The sequence below is a fragment of the Halictus rubicundus genome, chromosome 4, assembly GCF_050948215.1.
Source record: "Halictus rubicundus isolate RS-2024b chromosome 4, iyHalRubi1_principal, whole genome shotgun sequence".
NCBI classification, from domain to species: Eukaryota; Metazoa; Arthropoda; class Insecta; order Hymenoptera; family Halictidae; genus Halictus; species Halictus rubicundus.
Window position 1 is genome coordinate 5,306,929 of NC_135152.1, and position 26,224 is coordinate 5,333,152.

The window sequence follows — 26,224 nt, forward strand, 5'->3', positions numbered from 1 at the left end:
TTTATTATATGGGAAGATGGTCTAGGTTCCATACAAACCTAGGAACTAGCTCAATCTAGGAAAAAGGATCATTATCCTGTGAGGATAATGTAAAAAATTATTAGTTTATTATATGGGGCGAAGATCCAAGTTTCGTCGAGGCCTAGAATCTAACTGGTTTCTGTTTTTCACCGTCGAGTACAAAAGGAGCATCGGATAGAGTTCTTGACGCAGGTGATCAGAGAGGGAATGCAACAGCGGCGAAGAAAAAACTTGTAATAATCATGAAGCCATCGGGTGACTGTCGTCAGTAGCCGCAGTGTGTCCGGTTCTGTGAGAACAACCGTGGTCATTAAATAAACCCCTTTTAGTGGATGCCTGGTTATCTTCAATGGCGTTTTAAAAGGGGCATTTAGGCCCATTTTGGCTACCCACACAGCCCCGAACACCCTTTCCCCCCTCTTCCGCGTTATGGTGGCTCTCTTCACGCCCCCACCATATTCGACACGCGTCCTACCATGCTATAAGCTTAAAGGCCCTGACTTTTACGATTCTGTTCAAGTGGTCATAAAACCGGAGTTTATTGCCGTCATGATTTTCAACCAAACGGGCTGTGCCACCTGTCGGAGTCCCACAAAAGCGAAAACGGCGTCAAGTCTCTTCATCAAGAGCTCCATCAACGTGACCCTTTGACAATTGTGCTGACGAGCCGCCACCATTGATCTCGCGCATAAAACAATCAGTGTATACAAGATAGATACACAGTAGGAGATGAATGGATTTTACAAAATGCATTTTAGTGCATTTTTTTTTTTATTGAGCATACTTGCCTTACTAATTCAATTTTAGTAAATGAAGTAATCAATGAAGAAAAATGAATTTTATGAAATTTGAGCTTTATCGTCTCACAATAGCAACATGCAAAACGACGTTTCACGTAACAATAAATTATGAAAATATTGGAGATTATAGTGGAGATTTACGCGTCTGCTCGTCATAATCTCAACAAAGTGGTGGAGGAAGGCGATCTTGAACAAAGAGTGATATCTCGGTGGAGCAGTAAAAAGTGACAAATGACGTGTTCCAGCACGGGCATGAGCCTGTATGATGTCTGAATAATTGGTCATAAATGGCGCCGTTCGGCGAGACGGGCCGCTGTGTTTATAAACCCCTTTTTTCGAGGTTTGCTTCGAAGTAGGTGGGTGATATCCTAAACATTCATAATGGCGAAAGTGAACGAGCAAATAGTCCGGTGCCGGCCCCTGAGAGCAGCTTATGATGGGCATTACTTGGCTCGTTACGGAATAATTTACGAGGTGCGAACCGCGGGGGCGATAATCCAGCGACATTTACATCCCAATAAACATTCCCGATACTGGTGCGGCGCGCGCCACGGCGCTCGGCTCGGCTCGGCTCGGCCGGCTCGGCTCGCCTCTCACGAGGCCCACTTTTACGGCGTTTTAATTGTACGGCCGTGGTCTAATTGGTTCGTAAAACGCCCAAGTATCTCGTAAAGGACGTTTATGATAACATTCCTGTCGCCGGTGCTCGCAATCGCGTCGTCATCCGCCGACTTCGGACACGCTTCGTAACATCGGACCGGTTCGACCTGAATCGAAGTCATCATATCCGATGAAATGCGAGATCTCCCCGGCACCTCGGCACGGTTCGTTCTCTCCTCCTTTACCGGAGCCTCTTGTCGATCAAGCGCGGGCGCGAGGCACGATTGGCGAGACCGCTTTCACCAATAACAATAATCGCAAGGTGCCTCGTTGATGTTGGTCGTTTGAACGTCTGAATGGATCTGGCAGCGTTAGTTCGCCGCGGAACTCAGAGGTGGCGGTGCACGTATCCCCACGAGCGGACCCGTGTATAATGTGGAGAGCCGAAAGGAGAGACAGAGATGAAGTGAGAGAGGGAGAGAGACTGAGGAGAGGAGTGGAGAGAGGAAACGTTGCGTGACGCGCGTGTGGCGTGCAGCTTTCGCTCTACCGCACGGCGACCGACGTGTCTGTATCCGCGGCTGCTCGCGCGTTGCCGCCTGGTGGGGGCAACGCGGGGCGGCGCCTAGCCGGTCATGGGCGTCGTTCCAGCTTGGAACTACTTTCACATGGCGTAGGAATTTTCGTGCTCTGCCGGCGCGGCACTCGTGACGAATTCAATTCTGATTGGTCCTTAAGCATAACCTCCTCCCTTGGCACCCTGTTTTCTTCTCCCCTCCGCCGCGCGCGCGATTGCCGCGGCCTCGTACCTCTCTCGTCTCCCTCTTGGCCCTCGTAACTCTATGTCTTACTCTTTTTCCCTCCGTTTCGACTTTTTCCCCGTTTCTTCGATTCTCTACACGATGGAATTTTCTTTTTCCTTCCTCGTTTTCTTCCGAATATTTTCATCTTGATCTTTGAAAACGACTGGTCACAACCTAGAATCGTCCACGGCAGCACGGCGTTTCACGGCTCGGGCACAGTATGAATTTAATCTCGCGGCATGTCGCCGGAGTTGGCCGAGCCCTCGACAGGGGTCGCACCGTAGTTTAAGCTAAGGAAAGAAGGAGAGCGACTGTTCGGGAACGGTTTGGGAGGAAAGAGAGGACACGCGCGACACGCCGGCGAGAGGTGGAGCGAGATGGCACGAGAGGGTGAGAGAGCAAGCGTGGAGGGGCGTTGTGTGCGGGGGAGGGGGAGGCGAGCGACAACGGAGCAAGCGAGAGAAGTCGGTTATCGCGTTGGAGAGGGGGACGTTGCACGAAAGACAAGGAGGAAAAGCCCCGGCGCGGTGCGCGCTTCTCGTTGGAACGTAGTACATCGTGGAAGAGTGTGCGCGCGCGAGCGAGAAGGAGCGGTCGAGGGAATGAAGAGAGGGAGCGACAGAGAGAAAGAGTGAGAGAGTGGGACGAGGAGAGAATCGGGGGCTACGATAGGCGGGAGAGAGAGAAAGAGAGGAACGTTCGACGGTGGAAGCAAGAGAGGCCGATGGTGAAAGAGAGAGACGAAACTAGGCGAACGAGCGGGCAAGAGACAGAGGACGGTACAGAGTGGCGGTACACGGGGCGCGAGAAAAGCGGTAGTGTGCCGTGGACCACCGCACTGGCATACCGTGGTTCGTTACGATCCCCTTCGTACGTCGCCTCGTACTGAACCTCTCACAGTCATCAGCGAAGTCACATTTCGACTAGTGCTAGTGTGCAGTGCGGACAGAGTCAGCGGTTTGCTTTTGGCCCCCACATTTGAAAAAAGATATCGACCGTCTTTTCCGATATTAACCACGCACCGGGGCCCCGGGCCTTGACCGAACCGAAATCATCGCACGCATTTCGAAAGAGGATACTGAGAGAAAGAGAGAGAGGTGCTCGCGAGGGAGAGATCGTCGCGTGCCGGCCGACCGAACCGTCGACGGGCGCGCACGCGGTAGAGAGACCCACAACCAGGCAGTTTTATAGCCCGTCTTATTACCCCGGTTTATTGCGTCGTAACAGTTTAACGATCATCGCCTGTTTTCCACCACCTAGAGCCGACAACCGACGCCGGTTCACGCTTCTCGCCGGTAGCCGTATCCATAACAAACCCATAAAAGTCAGCCCCCGCCGTTGCCATGAGTCCCATTCTGAATTACAATCCCACGGCCTACTGACATTGACACTGTGGGTGCAAGCCGCCGACGCCGCCTCTATACCTACCGACCTACCTACTCGATGACTTTTATGACCTCTTAAAAGGCGGTTTAATGCCCGTTTGCTCGTCCCTTGTCAACGCTGTCACCTGTCGCCGTCAGCGTCAAACAGCGTACCATCGGTACACAGCCCGCGGGCGTTCACGTCTCGCCTTTTTGGCGCGAACCCGGCCGAACCAAGAACCGCAAACGATAGATCAACCATCTACATCATAAGCGACCGGTGAACCGGACTCTACCCGAATCCGAGACACATCGGGGTCCCGAGCACGGACTAGTATCGTTCGACTAGCCGCGTGTGCTCGACGCATATTTCGAAACCCGAAAAAAAAACCCGAAGCAACGGACAGTTCTCTACGGAGGTGGTTGCTTCAACCCGTTCAGCCGTCTCCGGTTGTTCTCTCGAGTGCCGGTGTTTCAGTGCAAGTGATTCAAGATACCCGGGATAATGAACTCATATTTCGAGCAGACGGGTGGCTTCTACGGGAGCCACCACCATCAGACAGGGGCAGCGAGTCAACACCACGATCCAGCCACGGCCGCGGCATACCGAAGTTTCCCGCTTGGCCTGGGCATGTCACCGTACGCGTCCACACAGCATCATCATCACACCTCATCCTCGCTGGGTATACATCCTGGCGGCGGCACCAACACGAGGCCACCCCAAGACTCGCCGTACGACGCGAGCGTCGCGACGGCCTGCAAATTGTACTCGACAACCCCCGAGGCGACCGGGCACACCACGTCCTCGTACTCGACCACGGCAACCAAGGATTGCAAACAGCAGGACCAGGCAGCAGCTCATCAGAACGGCTACGCGGCCGTGATGGCAGCCGCGGCCGTCAAGGACGTCTGGCAGTCGGCGACCTCCGGTGCCAATAGTCAGAGCAATTCGGTGGTGCGCCCTTCCGCGTGTACCCCGGAGGGCACGAGGGTTGGTAGCTACGGTGGCCTGGTCGGCGGTGACCCGGCATCGAGTCCTGGTAACAACAGTTCCTCGAGGTCCCTCACGACGTCCTGGAACACCTGCAGTTTGAACTCGTCCGCGAGCCAACCGGTTGCCACGCAACTACATCAGCAACCCAACGCCAGCCATACCTTCTACCCCTGGATGGCTATAGCAGGTGAGTTTACATTCATAAGATCGCTTTATCCCGCTCAGCCCGTGATTCTCTCCGTCGCGCCGACGATTATCATAACAGCCGTGATGAAATATAGAAGCGACAGGAGAGCTTAGGGGAGCGAGGCATACACCGTGGTTGCAAGGCCACGTGGTCGGGAAAGGCGTGGTGGCATCGGGCTTACACTCTCCTCGCCCTGTGTGCCTGTGCTCCGCGAAATCGTGTTCCCCGTTTCACGGTCACCGGCTCGATTAACGTGAAACACACACATACATCTCGTGATCAGTTGTATAGCTTCGCCCACGCGTTTCCCCGATCGCCGGAACGATTTTTCCCAAAGCGGAAAACACGCTCGAAGATCGAGCGTCCGAGTCTCTCGTTCGACACGCCTTTCCGCGGGAACGAATCGAAACAAATCATTCCCTCCGTTTGGTACTGGTTCTGAAAAATGGAAGACACGGTTGTATACAATCGTCAAATGTAAGGTCGACGTTGTCGCGTCATACCGGTTACAGCTCGTAGAGGACTTTTTCAACGGGGGTCTATTTGTGCGCCGATTGAAATACGACGTATCCGTCACGAGGCGGACCCGAGATAACGGATTTATAGTCTACGGCCGACTAAAAATATTCCGCCGCCTTCTGCGCGAATCAATGCACTGTGTTGCACGAACGCCAGGGGTTAGCAATAACTAATCCGCGCGAAAGCGACGCGCAAAGTGACGCCTCGAGTTGTCATTAATACCGGCCTCCGTGATTCGTCTGCTTGCGAGAAAAAAACATCTATTTTAAAACCCCGAAAAATCTGAAAGAAATTCTTGGAGATGTTTACTCGATCTTTAGCCTTTTAACCGGTCGAGGAATGTGAAAACTTAAAATTGTTTCAGATACATAAAATTAATGACACAAAATGTTGCCAATAGAGTGAACATAAATGTAGACGCTAAAACGCTGTAAAATGAAAGAATGATCTCTCGAGTCAGGATAAAGACGAATGAAGTCTTTAAGATGCTCAGAATTAGAGGTACAAAAAAGATTCTAGGTTAATATTCATCCGTTCTTGTTTTACACTTTTATCTTTTATTCATAGTCTCATATCTTAAGCATTTGATTTGAACGTGATCTCAATTACGAACGTTTACGAAGATACAACAGAAAACAAGGAAAATTAACATAACAAGAATTTTTTTCTACTTAATATAAGTACGTTTATACTACCTAGACTGCAGGTTTTATCTCCATATAATAAAAATTAGTAGATCAAATTCTATATAGTAAAAGAAATAAATGTCTATGTGGCTCCTGTATGTTGCAATGACAATTTAGATTTTGCAGAAAAATCTACAGTCTATTTATACCAATTATTCGTTTAAACAAGAAGAAAATGAACAGTGAAATATACATGAGTGAGATTTGAAACGATAAAAATATTAGAAGAATTCCAGAATATTGGTACACCACTTACTGAAACGCTTAAAACCAGAATTAAACTCTTGCCTGCTACCTGTGTCTCGCAATCGTAAACAATTTTTATTTTGCATAAAACGCCGCAGTTTATGTAAGTCTCTAATTAAAACATTAATTAATTAGTGCAATATCGAAAGAACAAAATGAATGTTCGCTCGACGACATGTAAGTGTAAATCCGTCATTCCCGGTTAAAAGGCAATACTTCCGCGAGCGTCACAGCAGGGACAATAATTGGGGACTTATCGTTAATTACGTATTCATGCGATTGTACCTGTGCTGTTGCGCAGCTGAACACGAAGGACATGGTGCTCTGCTAACAATCGAGCAAAGCCGACGTTTTTCCGCTGCTGACGGTGGTAAATAGCACGATCGCAGAAAGCTCTTCCCATAGGTAGGAAGCGTCAGATCGTGGAAAATCGGTCTTGCAGCGCGCGATAAAGTTACGTCTGGTGGATAGGTAGAATGGAGTCAAGTGCGTGTAAAATCGTTGGGTACGTCGAGTATAATGGGGAAGCCCTCGTCCAATTGGGGTTCAAGTGGCTTCCTCGTGGTACTCACCCCTCCGGAACCCCGAATTCCGGTAGTCAGCTGTTTCTATCGGTGTCTTTGTCGCTCTATAGGTGGCCTAGCAGTTTCTCGCTTGGTCGTAGGCAGATATATAATCACCGAGGGCCTCTCTCGATCTCTGTCTCGCTTTCGGGGCTCGCTTCTCCTCCCCCGGCTGCTCTCAGCTGGGTCTTAGGCTGTTCATCTTAGTTAGCTCTCTCTTTCTCTCTCGATCCTTTTTTCGTGTCCCCTCTTGACCCGCTTCGCTCGGTCTCCTTCGAAGTCTCCTCTTTCTCTAGCCTCCTCCTCGCGCCCTACGGTCCGGTTTATAAGGTCCGCCTATTTTTTTTCTTCCGGCTGGACCACGCGAGAGCCTCTCTCTTTATGCATACAAAAGGTGTAGGGATTATTTTACGAGCCCTCGTGACGTAGGCGCGTGCTTATTCCGAGAGAAGAAACGGGATTTTATTGAACGAACCTTCGGTGAACTCTCTCCGCGCCCGCTCTCAGTCCGCCCGGAGAATTTTTAATATTCGGTAGGCGTGGTCCTCTTGTTTGAACTTGCTGCTCTCTCTCTCTCTCTCTCTCTCTCTCTCTCTCTCTCTCTTTCTTTCTTTCTTTCTTTCTTTCTCTGTGTGTCGGGAAACGGGGAGACCTCTTCGGAGTTCCATTCAGCAACTGAAACGTATTCGCAGTCAATGGATCCGGTGTGCAGGGGAAAGTGATCTCTCGCGCGTTTTCTCGCGGACGCCGCGCGCGCGCGCGCTCGCGACGGAGACCAAAGACATAAGCAGCCGATTATGAGCCTTGTCGAAGATGCCACGTAATGCCGAGATTATTGATCGGCTTTGCTGCTCGCCGAACAGGTTCTATGCGCTTCGCGGATCGAAAGTCGTTGACTCATTTCTCGAGAAGTGCTCTTTCTCTATTTCTGTTCCTCTCTCTCTCTCTCTCTTGTAGCTGCTCGCCTCTGCTGGTACAAGCGCGCGATACACGCGCGTAGGAAAATTTATTGATACAGGATTATGGATTATTTCATCGTAGATTCAAGTCTGCGGGTAAATATAGAGCCATCAACGTGTCTGCCGGCATTCGCGCGCTATAATAAATAATTCGGCTTTATCGTCACGGCACGCGGAGAACCAATCCGTCGAGACAGTGTCGCTGGCGCGTCGTGTCCCGCGTAAAAACACGAGCTCGGGACAGATGATAAACAACGATTTACGACGCCGGCCACGCCAGAAAAAGTTCATCGTTCTCGCGCCTCGGTGAATCGCGCGGGCTCGCTCTCCTTTTTCGCGCAATAATCCCGATCGATGATTCGCCAGCCTTTTTGTCACAAACCCCCACAAAAATTGCAGATCTATTCGCATTTCGCGCTCCAGCACTTCAAACATTTACGGAAGGAGGTGCTCTAGATTTAGCGGGAAATTTTAGCGGTACGGGTTTTGTGAAACGCTACATTTAGGTCTTGTATAATACATCTTTCCGTGTACTCTTGAAAGGCACATTCTGCTCACTGAATTTATGATTGCCGACAGTCGAGTGCAATGGGCAATAATTTGGGGCCGTAATGAGGTGTTTCGGGACATCTCATTGATGCCTTCCTCGAAACTGTGTCACTTTTTAACTTGTTCTTTATTAACAGTAACTGTAGGCTAAAATATTGAAGACTTTAACAACTCTGGTTGAATTTATAATCATATATCATCGTATATCAATCTTTGTGCGACAAAAATCTGTTTTATAGTACTTCTCACTGAATCGGGTCAATCCATTTTTCCTTTTTGCTCTGTTATATCTAGTTTTTATAAATCACGATCATGTGTTAGATTTCGATCAAAATTTGTGGATAACATACATTTTGTCCCTTTAGACTTGCGAAATATACGTTATATGCAATTTGTAAATACTCTTTTTGTTTCACAGTACAGAGCTGAACATAAGAGCTAAATTAAGGAGAATGTGTTATATTGAACGAGTGAAGATGTTGAATGAAAATGTGTTTAATATTGTTTAAAAATAATTCTTTCGCCACTCTACTGATGGCATTCGTTCATGAATGGTCAACTTGAGCTACCTTTACTAGCCTTTTATAAAGCTGTGCATCTTTGAAGTTACACGTTTATCATTTGCATTTATAAAGTTTAATTTTCCTCTTTCACTAGAATTTCTTGTAACATTTTACCGTTCTCTCACCTTTGCCTGATCGAAGAATTTATTTGCTGCGATTTTGCAGTTTTCTCACCTGCAACAACCTCACACATAATCCTTCACACCCATTTCAACATACGTACTCCTTGCTCCGTCTTGAAACGGAATGGTTAAAGCCACTTGCCAACAACCGTCCCAGAGCGAGTGACTTAATGAATTCACGGCATTAATTTCGCGGCGATTGTTAGCGTAATCGCCACCCCTGTAGATCGGTATGCGGTAGTTCTTTTTTTTTTCTCCTAGCGGTCGTCGCGAATGCGATAAATGTTGGTATCGAACGTGCGACGGCACGCGATGCAGTATCCGCGGTGTGCGCGCGGCATGATTTACGAAAGCTACGACGGTATTTGCGTAAACGTCTGTCCTGAGTGTGCAATAAGTGATCGCGGTGGCGATTACGCCGCCCAAATCGCGCACAAATCAACGGCCGATAGACACGGTATCATTAACTCGGTTTTATTGGCGGATCGGCGTTACAGGAACACGATCTCGGGACACATTAAACGGGTCGAGAGCACGCGCGCGCGCGCCCGCGCACGCCTGCGTACTCGGGAGTCTCGGTGTTCGTCGAAGGAACCTGATTACGCGGAATGCATTTGTATCATTGCCGTTGATAAACATCAAAGGGAGAACGCGCCGGTTGAAGTTCACCGTGATTTATGGTTGGCCGCGGACGCGTCGGTATCGCCACCGTTTTCAGATGTAAACGTCTCGGCCCGTTAATGTCACGGTAATGAAGTAAACCCGAACGGCTATCGTTTCTGGCTTAATGAATCGCCCCGCAGATATACCGCGCGCCCGAAGATTTTATTCGAATAGACAACATTTATTTAGATAGCAATCGACGAGCGGTGCTTGTAGTCGCCGTAGTCACGATCGTTCCACGGATGATTGAACGGGGGGGTCCCGGTTAGTTAAAAGTTTTTTATCGAACGCGTTTCCGCGGCAATTCCCGAGACGCACGGCCTCGTTGCACAAAAGCCTTTTCTCTGTCCCGCCAGTATCACTTTCGGAGGCTGTTTTCAAACGCGCCACGGAAATTTATGGCCCCTCATTGAAGGGTCTGCCGCGCGTCTATGGGGTAATTAGAGGGCGTGAAGACGGAGCCTTCGAATACTATCTCCGCGCACCCCGTCGTTCATTTATCCCTGCGAAACTGCCTCGTTTCCCTGAGGCTTGCCTTAGAATGCTAATTCTTGTTCCGCGTTATCCTGCCATTGTCGTCCCGGACGAAAAAACTCGGTGTCGCTGCGACGGGAAAAACTCAGGTAGCTATCCAATGCACCGAAATTTTTGTGGGACTGCCACAATGCTCTTAGTGCACTTCTACATTCCTCTGGGTTAACAGGCAACCACTTATGTATTCATTTAGATCCCATTTTCCTACTTGTTTAGAGAAAGAATGGCAAAACTACTTCTTGAGATATTGGAGTAGAAAAATCGATTCTATTTTTGAGTCGATTCAATATTTTATTTAACGGTGGTTCTTTAGATAATTCTGGGAGGCTCTGTCCAAATAGGACACCAGTGAAATCAAAATTGTAATGAAGCTAAATACAGAATATTTTTCTAGTGTGAGAAATAGTGTCTAGTTTCCATCTGTAAGACTTTTTCATTTGCTAGCTTTGGAGTAAATTTTATGATGTCCACAAAATGGATATTTTATACCATTAAAATAATGCTTAAACTCATTCGTATAAGTGCAAAAAGTACATTGAGACACATTTTTCTTTGCAGGTAATCTCAAAACATTTCAATTTTCTCATTCAATTTTGCATAGTCAGTCTCCGGAGAGTGACACGGAGTTATTAACACGCCAACCAAGCATGTGCCTGTTAGGGTGTCTATAAGAGAATAATGAACGTTTAAATTCAATCTGTAACAAATTCTGAACTGTTTCAATTGTTACCCTACTTGCTTCTGAAGAAGATAAATGATCTAATGGAGGATCAGTTTCAATTAATTTCATTTTAATTAATTATTTAATTTCATTTAATTTCAATTTAAAAGAAATTGCCACGGTGTATCATTAACCCGAAGCCTTGAATCTCGTTTCCCGAAAAGATGGCAATTGAGTGACGTGGTCCTGCCCGGTCACACGTTATCTGCTGTTATGATGCCGAGTCGAGTCTTGCCACAAATTCACATAAGCGTCGCGTGAAAGCAGCCGGGATAATGAGTGCAGCGACACGTTCGTTGAACCGAGTACCGTGACAGAACGAGTTCCAGCGAGCGAAACTTCTATGCAAAAATGAGCAGAAAATTAATTTGCCCGACCACGGTGAGGATAAACGTAATGTCATCTACGTAAAGCTGGGAGAAGAGTATCTTCGAGTTAGAATGACTGTGGAACAACAGTCCGGCGAATCGATAATCCAAGGTCAGTGGGTGACGAACACTTTCCGCGTGTGTCGAGCTCCCCAAATTGATTAGAAAAATGCGAAGTACGTGTCGGAATGTTAACGACCGCGGCGCGTGTGTGTCGTGTTCCTTTTTTGATTTACGCGCGTCGATATCGCATCGTTACGGGCGATCTTTATTGGCCGGCTGGTCTATCCCCGTCGCTGGGTACGAAAGGATAGAGCTAACAAACCTTGAACTCTCTCGGTGGCGATGCCGGCGAGGTTCCCGCGTAAAAGCCACGTGGTCTCTCCCTCCTGTTTCTCTGTCTTTCTCTCTCTGTTTCTCTCCGGGTTCTCTATGTCTCTCTCTCTCTTCGTCTCTTTCCAGCTCGCACCGGAGGTCTGGGAGCCTCCAGTATGGTGCTACTCGACGATACGACGGTTGCCAGTAGGTGTTACGTACCTCGGGGAGCAACCTCGTTCAATATAAACCAGCTAGGAACAACGCTGTAACCGTAACGTTGACGTTTACGACGACGAAATCGTGGCTCGGCTCGTTTACCCCTCCCTGTTATGTGCCTCGACGCTTGCTATCGTCGCTCGGCTTGCCGAGGGCTCGTCGGTAATACAGAGCACGTACAGTGGTTCGCAAAAATAAGAGACCTTTCTATCCTTCACGTTTTTGCACGATCCTCCGCGAAATTGTGAATAATTGCCCATCATTTAATCTTTGATCTCTCTTACCTTCCTGTAAAAAAGACGTAAAATATTCTGCCTGTGCTTTTTCTAAAAAGTGAATCCTCTAGTTTAACGTCCCTGAACTCTACTTTCAAAGTCTCCTTTTTTTTTTGTTAACAAACTAAATAAAAAATTGGAGGTTCATTCATGAAATTGTGGTCGACAAATTGTCGATCTTTGAGCTTGTATAACTCCGTGTAAGAAAAGCTTACAATATTCTGTCATCTAAAGTCACATTGAAATGAATGTACAAGAATATTTTGTACACTCCGCAGGATCATTTGAATTCACAAAAATTCGAAAAAGAAAAAATAACTTCAGTGTCTTACTTTCATTTTGTAACACAAAAGGGTCTTTGGAAAACTATTAAGTTCAAGGGCGTGGTATTAAAGACAGTACCATTTAAGATAAGGACAAAGAAAGAGAAAAACGTTGTGCAGTGAATAAAACGCAATAAAACATCATAGTGTTGACACAGTTAAAGTACAATTATTAAGTTGCGTTCACATAAAGCAACAGAATGAATTTCCTTGTTCAAACATCTGTCATAATGAAAATCAAGGACAGTTAAAATAACTTCAGTGTCATAATTTTTTAAGGCAGCCGTTACCAGTTGTTCATAATGCTTGGCAAGTTCAGTGTCGATAAAATAAAGAATAGTTGGAATTCGCGCAATTTAGTGTTGCAAGTGAAGAGCATGAAAGATAAACAGTAGTCCCTTATTTTTGTCGGCCACTGTATCTCCTCGTGCATCGACCAAGGATCCCTCTTCGTGTGCGGTAGGAGTCTTCTCGTCCCTGGAACAGGAACACAAGTTCATTGTACAAATCATGTATGGGCCGGCGGCTGTTTTTACGGGTCCGTTTCACGCGAGCTTCTAATTACCGGCAACTGTTCGCTGGGATTGTCCCCGTGAGTTATTGCGACAGTGTGCTCGCCCCGTTTTCGCCTCCTCCGCCCATTGTTCATCGGTTTCGCTCTTGTTCTCTGCAAGAAAACCGAGAAAAAGCTATTATCGATCACAACCGGTGCGACGAATAAACGCGTCGCAAGGTGTGCGCCGGTGTGTACCTCAATGGCTGACGAACATGGCCGAGTGCACTTTCCATCTTGATGCCCCCTCTTAGGCCCCGTTTCCGGCCTGGGTTGGTCGTCCGAGCTGCATCGTAGACGTTTTCACGAACCATTCAACCGTTTGACTGTCACGGGCCTTCGCAAAAATCCAGCGAAAATACCCAAGCGATAGTCGAGCTGTCTCCAAGCATTCGCTTCTCATTCCGCGCCGAAAGACTACAGTTCGCTAGTTAGTTAAGCTAAATAATCAAATTAATCCCTCTAAATAATCAATTGATCCTCTAAGTGCGCTGCAGAGCTTGTAACAGCACACATTTCAGTTGGGAATGTTCTGTAGAAATGGTCATAGTAAACTCATGTTTGGACAAAGTTCGACTGAATAATTGAACTTTGAATTGACCAAGATTGTCGATCGTTGAGGTGACCAAAAATTGTGAACGTTGAGCGATGAAAGTTTTCTGCGATAATGTGTCTCTTTCCGTCGCAGGACCCAGGAGTAGACGGTAACATGGACACTTGAGGAAGTCCTACGACCACAGCGCAGGGAGCAGTTATTCCTTGTAGTCGTTCGATTCTCATCAGCTTAGAGGAACGTTCGGGAAGACTCCTATAGTATCCCGACTACAATACCGTTTCGTTTCCAGCTCGATAAAGTCGTTTATGGTTACTTTACCGTGCGATTGGCTAGCACTTTCGGGCACTGAACAGGAGAAGCGCGATCTGCGTCAGTCGAACGATCAAGCCGGTAATTTACAATAGGAAAATTGAAAAGATCGGATCGTGGCGGAGTCGCGTCGAACATAGGCGTGCGTGTTGCACGTCCGTGACGAAGTGGCTCGGCCTCTGCTGTTCGCAGAGGTGTGCGAGCCAACCGACGAGCCTTGTGGGATGATGTTGGTGAACGAACACAAGCTGAACGGCGACCTAAAGAGGCGACCCAACTTGGTAGGTGCGTTCATCGTGCATGGAGGCGCTCCGCAGACCCTTTCCATGTGTTGCTCCGTTGGCCCGGATGGAGGATGACGTACGAGCCTCTCCGTATGACTTACTACGCCCTTTTCCCTTCTCCACGCCCGCCGCTCCTGCGTACTGCTCGCTCGAAAAACATTCGGTGCCCTTGGAATTACCTGACCCTTCACGTTTCCATCCTGGAGACCACTCACGCTCGACCGCCTCCGATCTATCAAATCCTCGCCGAATCCTCTTCCGTACTCTTCATCACCGATCTACTGCACCCTTGACACTTGATTCTCTGCATTGTCAACAATGTCCGGGTGCGATCGTTCAAGCCCCCATTTTTTTGACCTGTTTCGAGAGATGACTGGAATTTAACGCTTGGCTTGCTACCTGTAGTCACTTGAGACTTTGTACAATTTTTTGGATTGTTGGCAGTTGGTGCAAGCTGATTGTTAGTTAGGTATTGATTTTAGGTAGCTGACAAATTAATTTGGATGGTTCACCCTTGGAGAAATGTTTGAAACGTTTCCTCTAATTTTTTAAATTGTCGGTTACTTGTATTAGCTTCAATAAGAGGTTCGACGTTGATTTTAAGGAAACGCGTTCAAAAATATATAAAAGAAAAATGATACATACCGATCTAAGTAGTTTCAACGCTGACTGCTATCAAATCGTTAGAAGTGATCCCTCCGCAGCAGTTAAACAATTGAAATGAAATGGTGTCCTCTGGAAAAAATGAAAAATTGAGATATTTCAAGGTTATGTGTAGATACCATAATTCTTTATCCATCTCGAGTTAATTCATCGCAACCTATTTGCGTAAATCTAACTTCATTGGAAGTTAATAGAGAAGAAAAAGTTAATAGAGTAATCATTCTGTCTTAACAGGTTTGAGTAAATGTAACTTTATTGGACTTCGTAGAATCTAAAAAAGTCGATGAAGTAATCAGTTAAATTTTATTGAACTGAATTTTACAGGAGTTTTCGGAGTGGTAGTCAAGGCGCCATATTAATTCTAGCATCCGCACTTCAGCCATCCAATCAATGTTTAAGTCGATCCAACTTCTGATTAAATAATAAATCTATTCCTCACCGTTTCGTTTAATTTGAAGTCAGTGTCGTAACTTTTCGCCTTTATAAGAAACCCACTAAATGCAAATTGGCGTAAAATCCTTGTTTGCCGATAATTATCACTGCCGACACTGATTCTCGCATACATTACGCCGTCTGTTAATTGATTTTTGATTGATATCGGTTGACCATTGTCGGGAGCCAAAAAAAAAGCGTTGTCGTCATAGAAGGAGAGAATGCGGCGCGATTAAAAATAATTGTGAACATTGATCAAATTATATCGAGTTCGGGGGGGCAATTTGCATGAAGTCTCGCCGCATAATTTCACCGTGAAACCGACGTATCGTCGGGCGATTTTTCCACGTTGAACGCATTATAACGCGAGGATCCTTAAAGGTGCTTATCACGGTCGACGGTGATCCGCTGCCATGAAAGCGTAATTTCTGATCGGCGGAATCACTTACATCCTGTCTCACGTTTTTTCTGCCGACAACTCGGAGCCCCGCCACCCGTAAACACGCGTAATATTATTTCACGCGATTGGCAAATGGCCGGGAGAGCCAGTGTTAACCGGCCGTTTTACATGTGCAAAATAATTGCATCTCGCATTCGATAGGATCTACGGCTGGTTACTGCTAAACATTACTTGGATCACTTACCGTAACACATGGAGATGCTTCAGCGCCGCGTTGCCCACCGGGAAGGATCGTCTGCCATTCTTGAAATTGGCGCGAAAAATAGGAAGCAACGATCTCGATTTTATATTCCATTACGCGGAAAAGCAAACGCGCCGATTACACGCCTTAAAATTTTATCGAACGACAGGTGCGGAACGATCTCGGAAAAATCAAATTGAATAATTTGCGACAAGCGTCGACGGATTATTAAACTTTTTCACAAAGACCCAATTAAGTATTAAAAATTTATAGAGCAACTATCGACCGGGCGGGTTCTCCGACAACATAAAAATTAAACGTAACAATCTTCACGATAAGCGATCAAGCTGTCGGCCATTATTTAAACTGGCCCGCGATAAAGCAAACGAGCCGATTAAATATGAAGCTTTCATCGACCATCAGGCACTCAATTACTGCAAGTATGTAACTGCTTGCGACTCTCGACCGAATGAAATAATTATGATGCACGACAGACGATCGAGGTATGAATTTTTATTTAAATCTCCTCCGCGGTCCGCATAAATCTCGCCGGTACAGATCATGATTAAGCGAGGAGTCCGGTGTAGACCGTCGAGAATGAACGAGGATCTTTAACAATTTATTGGAACTCATGGATCGTACAAGTCTTTTTCAAATTTTGGTACTATTTTACTTCGCTATCGAAGTAACGGAAAACATTTCTTCAAGTCTACGGGACTTGTGCGTAACCGTTATAATAATTATAATGGTCTATATTCATACAAAAAAAAAAATTAATTTTATCCAGCCACATCAGGCACACCAGTGCTCAAATGTGACTGGTGTCAGGTATTGTATTTTACAAATAGTAAAATTCTTTACGCACCTATTGCTAAATCGCACGAAATTGAAGTGAACCCGATGTTGTCACTTTCGTGAGGCATACGTGCCGATCGGTTCGAAGGTGGGCAGGTTCGACTTAAAATATCGAATGCTCTGAAAGCAGCCGAGAGCGATAAATCTCGGTGCTAGAGGATAGCCGACGGAAGAGTTGCCGGGCAGGACAGGGCGGCCGACGAAGCTCGGGGAACGATTACAAGATGAACGAGGTGATATTAGCGCGTCGGGTATCTCGTGCTAGGATCGCGCGAGGAGAGGACACGTGTATCTCAGTGGTAGGCAACGAGCGTTTCGTCGAGCGACGGTGGTCTCTCTCGTCTCTATCGAGCGCGTTGGATGTCGTCCGGCGAAACAATAGGCACGACGGTTTATTCGTGCCTACGAGCTGTAAAGAGGAAAAAGAAGCCTCAGAAACGTGAGCGGCGCGTAACGCGCGCGCGGAGCTTAGCCGGCACAACTATCGAATAGAAGCAAGGTGGAGCGAGGCGAGCAAGCTAGCAAAGTATAGACGACGCGCTGATCGCACGTTCAGCCGGCAGCGTACCGGCTGCCTGCCTACCAGGGTTCTCAATTTGATGGACGAGCTGTTCGCATGTACGAGCACGGTGCGCTGGCTCGCTGGCTCACCTTTGCACACCGACACCGGCCCGGCTACGCTATCTCGGTGTTTTGCAAATTTCATGCGGGAGGAGTTATCGCCCTCGCGGCCAGGATTAATCCTCTCGCCGCGTACCATTGTCGTTAGCGGCAATTTATCAATTACCCCGCTGTTTCTGAGATTGTTTCCGAGTGGCCCCTGCCTTCGATCGCTGCGAGACGAGACGATTAGCGCTTCTGAACGCCCACGTTCTCCCAAGAAAAGGAAACACCGTTCCGCGCAGTGCTGGATTAACCACTGCCCAAAGTATAACCACGTTCTTAGGGCATCTGGAGAAGGGATTTTATGCATTTATCACATAAATCAGTAGCTGCAATTCGACCCAGCGTGAAGATCGAAAGAATTGAACAGCATCAATAAGAAAACGTTCCTAACACCTTGCACTACGACTAATTTTACGGTTTCAGTGATTAGCACTTTTTTGTAATTCGTAATTTCCTAAGAAAAAAGGAGGAAATTTATGTATATCGTATGCCTACGTGATCTTCAATAGCTGTACATTAACAACGCCAAAATAGAATTTTATTTCGGTTTAAAGAAAATTAGTAACATATATATTTGTTAGTAGACTGCGGATCTTTACGTATTTATGGCCTCTAAAAATTTGCAAAAAATGCTAAAATATAACATTCAACAGAATTTAATAGAATTTTCATTTATTTCAGATCAACAAAGCCACTACCACTGAAAATAAAATTTTACTTGACTCCACTTTCTTAAAATACCTCTAAAAAAATTGCAAATTGCATAAACATCCTATATCTCGTAACAATTGTATCAAATTTTAATTTTGCATAAAGATCCACGGTCTAATAACAATATACAACACTAACATCGCGATGTCGATTCTCTTACGTTTGTTTATGGATTATTCTTCGGTGTCGGTCTCCTCCAGGCTGCCTGAGCGGGAGTTTAGCCAATTAGAGACGCTGCGCGCAAGAATGGCCGAAAACTGGCATTCACGTGGACACTCGCGATCATGGCGGAGATTTCGAGGAGAGTTGCAGGCTCCGGTTTTTGCGCGGCTTCTATACGGGCGGACTGCCTTTTCTTCGCTGCTCCGGGCTGAGATAATGCATACTTCGGAGAGCCGGCCGCGCTTCGTAGGCACGAAGAACGTGTTTAGGTGCTCGACGATCGGAACGAGTACACCGGCAGACAAAGGATACGTACGCCCGTGCCCGTGAGCAACGATGGGATACAAGGCAAAATAATTGAATCGAAAAGTGTTCCTGCTCACGTTTTTGTGGGAATGCTCTCTTTCTCTCTCTCTCTCTCTCTATCTCTCTCAGACGAGAGACGAGCTCAGGAGATGAAGATGTAGCTCTGGGTACAGCACGCCGGGAATCCGGAGGCCGGCCTCGAGTAAAACGAAAAAGAACGACAAGGTAGAGCGCGCGCGAGAGAGAGAGAGAGAGAGAGAGAGAGAGAGAGAGAGAACCGATGGAGGAGAATGAAAAAGGTTCTATATCGAAGGGCATCGGTTGAATAAGTCAAAGGGAGAAATGGAGAGTCGGAGGGAGGGCGAAGTTTAATTAGCCGGTCATTAAACATTCATCAGGAGACGCGTGTCCACGGGCTCGTCAGCGGCTCCCACGATAAAACCAAACAATTTCCATCGCGTTGGCTAAACGTTTCTTCGTTCCATCGATCTTCCATCGCGGCGTTACTTAGGGATTCGACGCGATGCCTCGCCGTTCTACGTGGAACTCGTTGAAATCGATGATCGCCGGCCGTATCGCACCGTTTCCATCAACCAGACCCCTGGAGGAAGGGAGCACGCTGCTGTCGGGTACCGGCCTACCGATAGAAAGAAGAAGAGGAGAGCCGGGGAGAGAGAATATTCGATCCGTTTCTTCGCATCATCATCGTCCTCTTCAACGAACGGAGAGAGTGAGAAAGAGTTCTTTGCCACGTTCTGGCGCCATCTGCGCGACGCGCGTAGCCGTGGCCCGTATTCAATTAATACGCGACGATGTAATCAGCCGCCGTTGCCACTGCAAATAGACACGGACGTTCGTAACTCAGCCGCGCGCAACACGGCCCGCTTCTTTCCCCTGTTCTTTTTGCCTCTCTTTCGGCGAACCTGCCCACAACGCACACTGTGTGTCTGGCTGGACGGGGGCCGGCCATTACGTACAGCACCTGCCACCACTGACTGCGACCCGGCGCTGCCACAATGCTCTCTCACTGACACACAATGCTCGTCCGAGCTACCACCGCCTCCTGCGACCGCTTTCTTCTTCATTCCGGTCAGGTTCCAGCGATCCGGTAAAAACGTTATGAATATCGAGCGGCCGGCTAATTGCCAGCGACACCGATACACTTTATCGCCGCGCTAAAACTGAGAGAGAAGAGAAAGAGAGGGAGAGAATGAGAGAAAGGAGAGAGAAAGACGGATCGATCACGACGCGTGGCACAGAGGCGGCCAGCACACGCTCTCGTCGATCCCGTGCTCGTTTATTTGTTTATCTGCCGGCGAGATTATTACGCCCGTTCGCGAATACGTGTAATGCGCTGCCCGTGGAAGGGGCGGGGCAGATGTAATAACGTCGAGGAACGTACGATCGTAACGGAGCTCTGCTGTAACAGCTTGAAAAACCGGCGACGACCGTCTTGCGCGCCGAAGAATCTTCCTCCTTCGGGTACAAGGCCGTTCAGCAGATTCTGAGTCACGAGAGCCACACTTTGAACCTTGCGGAGGGCTAGCCGCTCGTCATTCGGATCATCCGCGGGCCTGGGAGGGCGGATACTAGGTGGGGACCGATGATCTACCTGGTTAGTTGCGGCATGGGGGCCTAGGAGGCAGTTGGCCAATGGGGTTTCGCAACGACGGGTAATTAACCCCTTACGGTGTCATTCCTTTCACAGCTAGCATCAGTTTTCTTCGTCGTTGGTGATTTTCTGCATGAAACACGAAATTTGTATTTGTGGCTGTACACTTTCTTCGAAATCCTCGTTGTGAGTGGACTGCGGATTTTAAGCGTTTATGACAGAAATTAGTGGGTGAAACACATAGTTGTGAAAACGTTAGAAAAATTTAAGAACGTTCTTGTATTATCCATAACTTGCCAAAATTATTATTATTTAACTTCAATATAATAGTGAATGGTTAATTAGATTGTTATCCTTACAGAGTTAAGAGGAAAAAGAGTGAAGATAGACTAGAGAACAATTACGATTTTCTGTCGGTGAGCAACGAGCTTCCTTGAACATCGAGTAGGATTCACATGGATTAGTATTTCTGTTTTCCCATGACGTGTTCGCGGTTCCTTTTCCTTCGTTTGGTCGATTTCACGCGGGCTGTTGGAACGATGCGTGCATAAGTCAACGTTTCATGCGAGAACTGAATCGAAACGTTTTGCGTACCCATTTATTTCGTGGCTATTGACCGCCGACGCGGGTGGGAAAGGACGACGGGCATAACTCATCCACCAGAAACCTCTTGACCTTTTAAAATAATCGCTCGATCGTCGTTGCTCTCGCGCGGGGCTCTCGCAACGTGCCAGAAAGAGCCTAGCTATCTTCGCTCTTATACCATAGCTAGCTATCCAGCCGGCCTCGGTTCGCCGTGGAACGAAAATTTCTTAATTTCACGACGCCTCTTCCGACGTCGTACGCGTCGATGATGTACGATTCTATCCGGGAACTTTTAAGAGGGCCCGGCCAACAGCCGGCCAACCACCAGAGAGTGGGACCGCGGGCCGCGTACACACAAACCGTTATTACCCGGCGGCCATATTAATCGCTCGTTGTTCGAGCGTTAATAGAGAGAGCCGCTCGACGTCTCGTTTGTCGTTCATCATCCGCGATGAATGCCCGCGGAAGCGTTGCCGGAACGTCCTCTGCGGTCTACGGTAGCTGACGCAGAAAAAGAATGAGTCGCCGCTACACAGGACGCAGCATTCTAGTCGGTGCCAAGACAAAGACACTGGGCCAAACAATACACCGAAAAGTTTAAATTCTTGATGCAGAGTCAAGTAACATCGAGTCTGCTGCTTGGAGCTGTTGGCTTGAGGATCGTTCGTCCTTCCGAAGTTTTTCTGTCCTTCTAAATTCCTCATTGGAAGACACACAATTTAACCCTTTGCACTCAACAATTTACAACCTGTTGAAATTATTAAGAGAAGAAATCAATTTTTATGTAACTCCGTTTTCCTGTAATTGGTGCAGAGAATTTTTATTTTGCAAAACGACCCGCAGTCTAATAATAACTAAATATTACAAATATTATTAAATGTCTTTGCGTTTAATTAATTGCTGAACGATCAAGTGTGGTACGAGTAAATACCCTCGACTTCCTACAGACAAAATGAAAGAGATTATACGTAACGAAAATCTTCTAGACAAAATATTTTAATTCTGGAGTCCAAACAGCTGTGACTGTGTCTCTGGTTCGCGAGACGTCCCAAAACAACGTGTCTTTAATTCTGTTCTCTGGGTGATGTTTTTAGTCCTCTTCACCGCGGACTATGGCTGCTAAAAAGAGACGCACGTGTCGAATATTTTTCCAGGAGGTATCTTTCTGGTTAAATAGCTTTGAAGCTGTCTTTTTATCGAAGTCGACTCGTGTGACTTGTCTGACTTGCGTTCCCTTGTAAGTTGTAGTGTATTTTTCGAGATAAGAGTCGTGTAGAAGATTGAAGTCTCTCCTAATGTTATCGGTCGGAGAGGGCTATTGTAACTAACGATTATAGCAGCTATCAGTACTTCCGTTTTGCTAAAAACAACTTAACCGAACAGTTCAAAAAAGTCCAAACTCCAACTCCAAAAGAAAACGTCGACACACTGCCGAAGTTTCGCATGATTCCAGAGCAAGTAGGAAAGAAAATCTTACAAAGTGATTGAAAGCAGAAATAATTTTCAATTAGACAGTTGTCATCGTATCGATGCTTTGCGACAACCAGTGGACTAAGGGGCAATTTCCGCAACAGGACTGACGCACACCCCTAGCCTGAACAAGTAGGCCAGAAAGCCTTGCGAAATCGGTCGGCGCGGCGGCACGGCAAGATTTAATTAATTTTCTGGAAGCGCCATCGGATTCCAGATGCGTGAATCACGCAACGGCATCGACACTGCACTCACATGCTCGCTGAATAATTTCCACGCGGCTTGTATGGCGCCGGACAACGGGGCGGGGGTGGGAGGGGAGGGCGAGAGTTCTAATCTTGGCGTCCTTTTTGTGCCACTAAAAACGTACGACGATCATTCGTCCGTGGCAGAATTACGCATTCGTCACGTGCGCGCGCGCGACTACGCGTTCGTTTTATCGGTATGCGTGTACTGGCACTGCGTGCACCCACGGCGTCGATAGCGGGGGGGGGTTAGAAGGGGGGGTGGGAAGAGGGGGTGGAGTTGCGATGGAGACGGGAGAGAGAAAGAGAGAGAGAGAGAGAAAGGAATCGACAACATTATCCAGCGATTAAGAGTCTCGGTTAAGAACCATATAACTCAGTGACATTACGCTTGGTAACCGTTCGACGAATATCAACGTGATACATCGCGGTACGTGCGTGCCCGCCGCGCGTTTAATACACTCGTCCGCTCGTGTCCGCTCGTGTGCGCTCCGGCTAGGTGCTCGATCTCTTCTCTCTTTTAGTTTCTCTCTCACTCTCTGTCTCTCTCTCTCTTTTTCTCTTGCTCTTTCTCTTGGTCTCTCTTTCTGTCGGCGTTGTCGCGCGCGTGCACGAGATCGCGACGCGTGGAAAAGTTATGACGTATTACCCGACCGACGTATTTATTAAACGCCAGCTACGATATTAGGCCGGCGTGAACGGACATTACGAGACCAGCTACGGACAAGCGTTTGTTGTGCACCATTAGCGCCAGAAATTTACGGCCAACGTGACAAACGTCGCTCCTGCCTGCGATTTTTAACGCGGTTCGTATCCGATCCCCCTATCGCTGTATCCCTTCTCGCTTTTGTTAACTTCGACGGTTTTTTCGCTGTTCCTTGGATTGTTAATTTACTTCCTTTAATTCTATTTCCTTAATTTTTGTAGTCCTTCAACACCTTGACTGCGGAGCTCAAAGATTGCACCAACCCTTTGCACTCCTTGTGTCTATGCAAATTTGTAGGCATCCTGTTAACATATACCCAAAGAAATAAATTTGTTGAATATGTTCTCACAAATGCACTTCACCTGGTGTTGCATCAGAGGAGGTTGGTTTTTTTAACAATGACGAGTAGCGCGTCGATATTTGTCATTTTATTTTTAACTCAACCAATAGGTCTCGTTAGTGTACCATAGGGTGCGTATCAATACAAATTATACATGGTGTTCACGTTGGTTCTGACAAAATTTTTGTTACGTCAGTTTTCTTCATCCGCAATACCCCGTTCTGTGTTTGGGTTCATCGAGGATATTGATTACTCGAGTCGGTCAGCCTTCGATCGTAGAAGTTCGTCCAGAGATGTTACTCGCGACGCAAATCGTAGGAGGAATCGATCAAACCAGCTCGATTTCATTTTCCTCGGTAGTGGGGGGGATATATATGGGTTAATTGGACTGTAGCCCAAGGCTCGGGTCGTTTGAGAGACCCTCGAAGTCGTTTTCAGGGCCCTTACACCACTCTGGTTTCTAATAAAATCTTTCTTCTCGTTAGATTGTTATCGGTTAACGTGGTTCTCCTAGGAAATGGACGAATCACTTGGAAATCGTTCGAAAATACATTTATTCGCAACTAGAATCACCACAAATAATCCTGTACGGTCTACAAGAATGGACAATTGTTTCATAAAAATTTGGTAAACTGAGAATAACGAGGAAAACTAATTTTCTTCAATAACGATTTCCACAAAAATAAAACGAATCTTTTCTTTCCTATATTTAGAAGATGATCAAAAGCAATTTCTCCTTCATTGAATCAAGCTTTAAAAATCATAACTAAAGCCCAGTTCAGTATATAACAATCCACCATCTTTTAACTTATTTTAACCATTTTCGTATAGGATACCGTCCGCTTCCAGTAAATTTAAAACGTGCGGCACGACGAATTCTGAAGACTGATACTATTATAACGGGAGATTTATTTTAATGATTGATTAAATAATCGTCGGAGGGAAATTGTTCCCGGAGCCAATTTTTCGCGTGAATTACCTCACCGACGTCGACATCGACATCGTTGTTCCCAGAACATCGGTGGGTCGGCTTTCCAAAATATCTCCATAATGGTCGTTCCTGGTCTGAATCGAGAAAAAGAGTTTTCTCTTCCTCGTTCCACTAGTTGGCTCTGGACAGCGAACGTTCCGCGCGCCGCGGCGATCAAACGAGCGATCGTGTGTAGCCGAAGCGTTGACGGAAGTCGGAGAGTCGGGCCTGTACAGGAATATAATCGGTCGTGGTTTCTCGTTTTGCGAACCGAGAGAGCCGAAGCCAAGAGAGGCCGGGGAGCGTTCATTAGAAGCGGCGAGATCTCTCGAGTGCGGCCGCGGCCGCGGCTATTTTTCTACCCGGGGCAGGTTTTCTCTAGGAATGCACACGCAGTCGGTCGGTTGTTGATTTACGGCCGCGGTTAAAAGTAGTCTCGCGTCTGACCGCATATTATATATTGCACACCGCGAGCTTTATACCGGAGCACACACACACGCACACACTCTCCGAGCGCGCCGACCTTAGCCGACGTATTTACTTTTATAATACAGATCGAACCCCGCTGCCGAAGGAAATCTCGTTTCCGGAGACGAGCGCCTCGTTCACGGCGATCTGGTTAAACTTCTCGACTGGTTCGGCCGGCTCAGGACGATCCTCCGTGATTAATTACGTACTGACCGTTTCGTAATCGACAAGCACTGAACCCTGTCGAACACGAGAAATAGCTAGATACGCTATCTATCCATCTAGTCTAGATACACCACAATTTTTTACTCGAATAGCAACCCTTTGTAGACTACAACACGATGCTGTTATTACCAGTCTGCGGATTTTTACGCAAAATAAATGTTGCATTAATTGCAAGGCACAGAAAGTACACACACATTTATCTCTTTTTTTAATAATTTTAATGAGCTGGCGAGACAGCAAGATTTTTATATTCTTCTTATAGACCATATTTCAAAATTTTTTTTTTTGGACGACTCCACTTGGTTCAGGCTTGAAATAGAAACTATGGGACACCCTGTGGCGGTCGCCTACCTGTAACTTCCATTGTCGAACACCGGGGAACAAAAGTGTCCAGTTAGCGGAGTAGTTCAATTTATTAGAAAGCGATATGTTAACATGCACGTAATTGAACTGGTACAGTCAGTAGCTATTACCTCGACTCGATACTCTATATTATGCTTGTTAGGTGGAAGATAATAGCAGGTTGACCACATGAAATAACTGTTACCTTAAAGAATGAAGCTTCGCATACGGTACAAGTCGCGAAAAATATGCTGTTCGTATGAGAGCCCGGGGGATGGTCGTCGTCAAGGGGTTAATCTGGCATTAATGCGAGTACAGTCACACCCGGAATGATACGATGGAGGGTCGAGGATTTTACGGCCTTGTAACCCTTCCTGGAAGCAAGCGAAAAATGTCCACTTAATTTACAATTCTCGAGCCTTCATTACCCTACGTTCGACCTACTTTCGAACTGGCCGATGTAGTCCCATTACATTGAAATATTGACCCGACCCAGAAAATGTTACACACTTTACGACTAAAAATAATGTCCACGCTTCACTCTGAAATCGATTAAATTGTGCAAACAATTTTTGTTGGACACTTCAGTCGCTTTACAATGAAATTCGTCCCCTAAAATTTATCTGTGCACCTGATGTATCTTTTAATATCAAAGGACAGTTTATCAAAGCATTCCGAGTAATTTCAGAAAGAATGTTGAACAGTTAGAATAAATTATGATAATTAAAT

At 46.8% G+C, this 26,224-nt stretch overlaps 1 protein-coding gene across 2 annotated transcripts in view; it reads left to right on the plus strand.

Annotated features, from left to right (window-relative positions):
* Nucleotides 1-2,842: 2,842 nt before the first annotated feature.
* Ubx (ultrabithorax) overlaps nt 2,843-26,224 on the plus strand; it is a 203,305-nt gene continuing 179,923 nt past the window's right edge. For both annotated transcript variants that reach the window (XM_076786437.1, XM_076786436.1), the window contains exon 1: nt 2,843-4,769. In XM_076786437.1, coding sequence (XP_076642552.1) covers nt 4,094-4,769 — 676 coding nt within the window. In that variant the 5' untranslated portion in view covers nt 2,843-4,093. The remainder of the gene's footprint in view (nt 4,770-26,224) is intronic.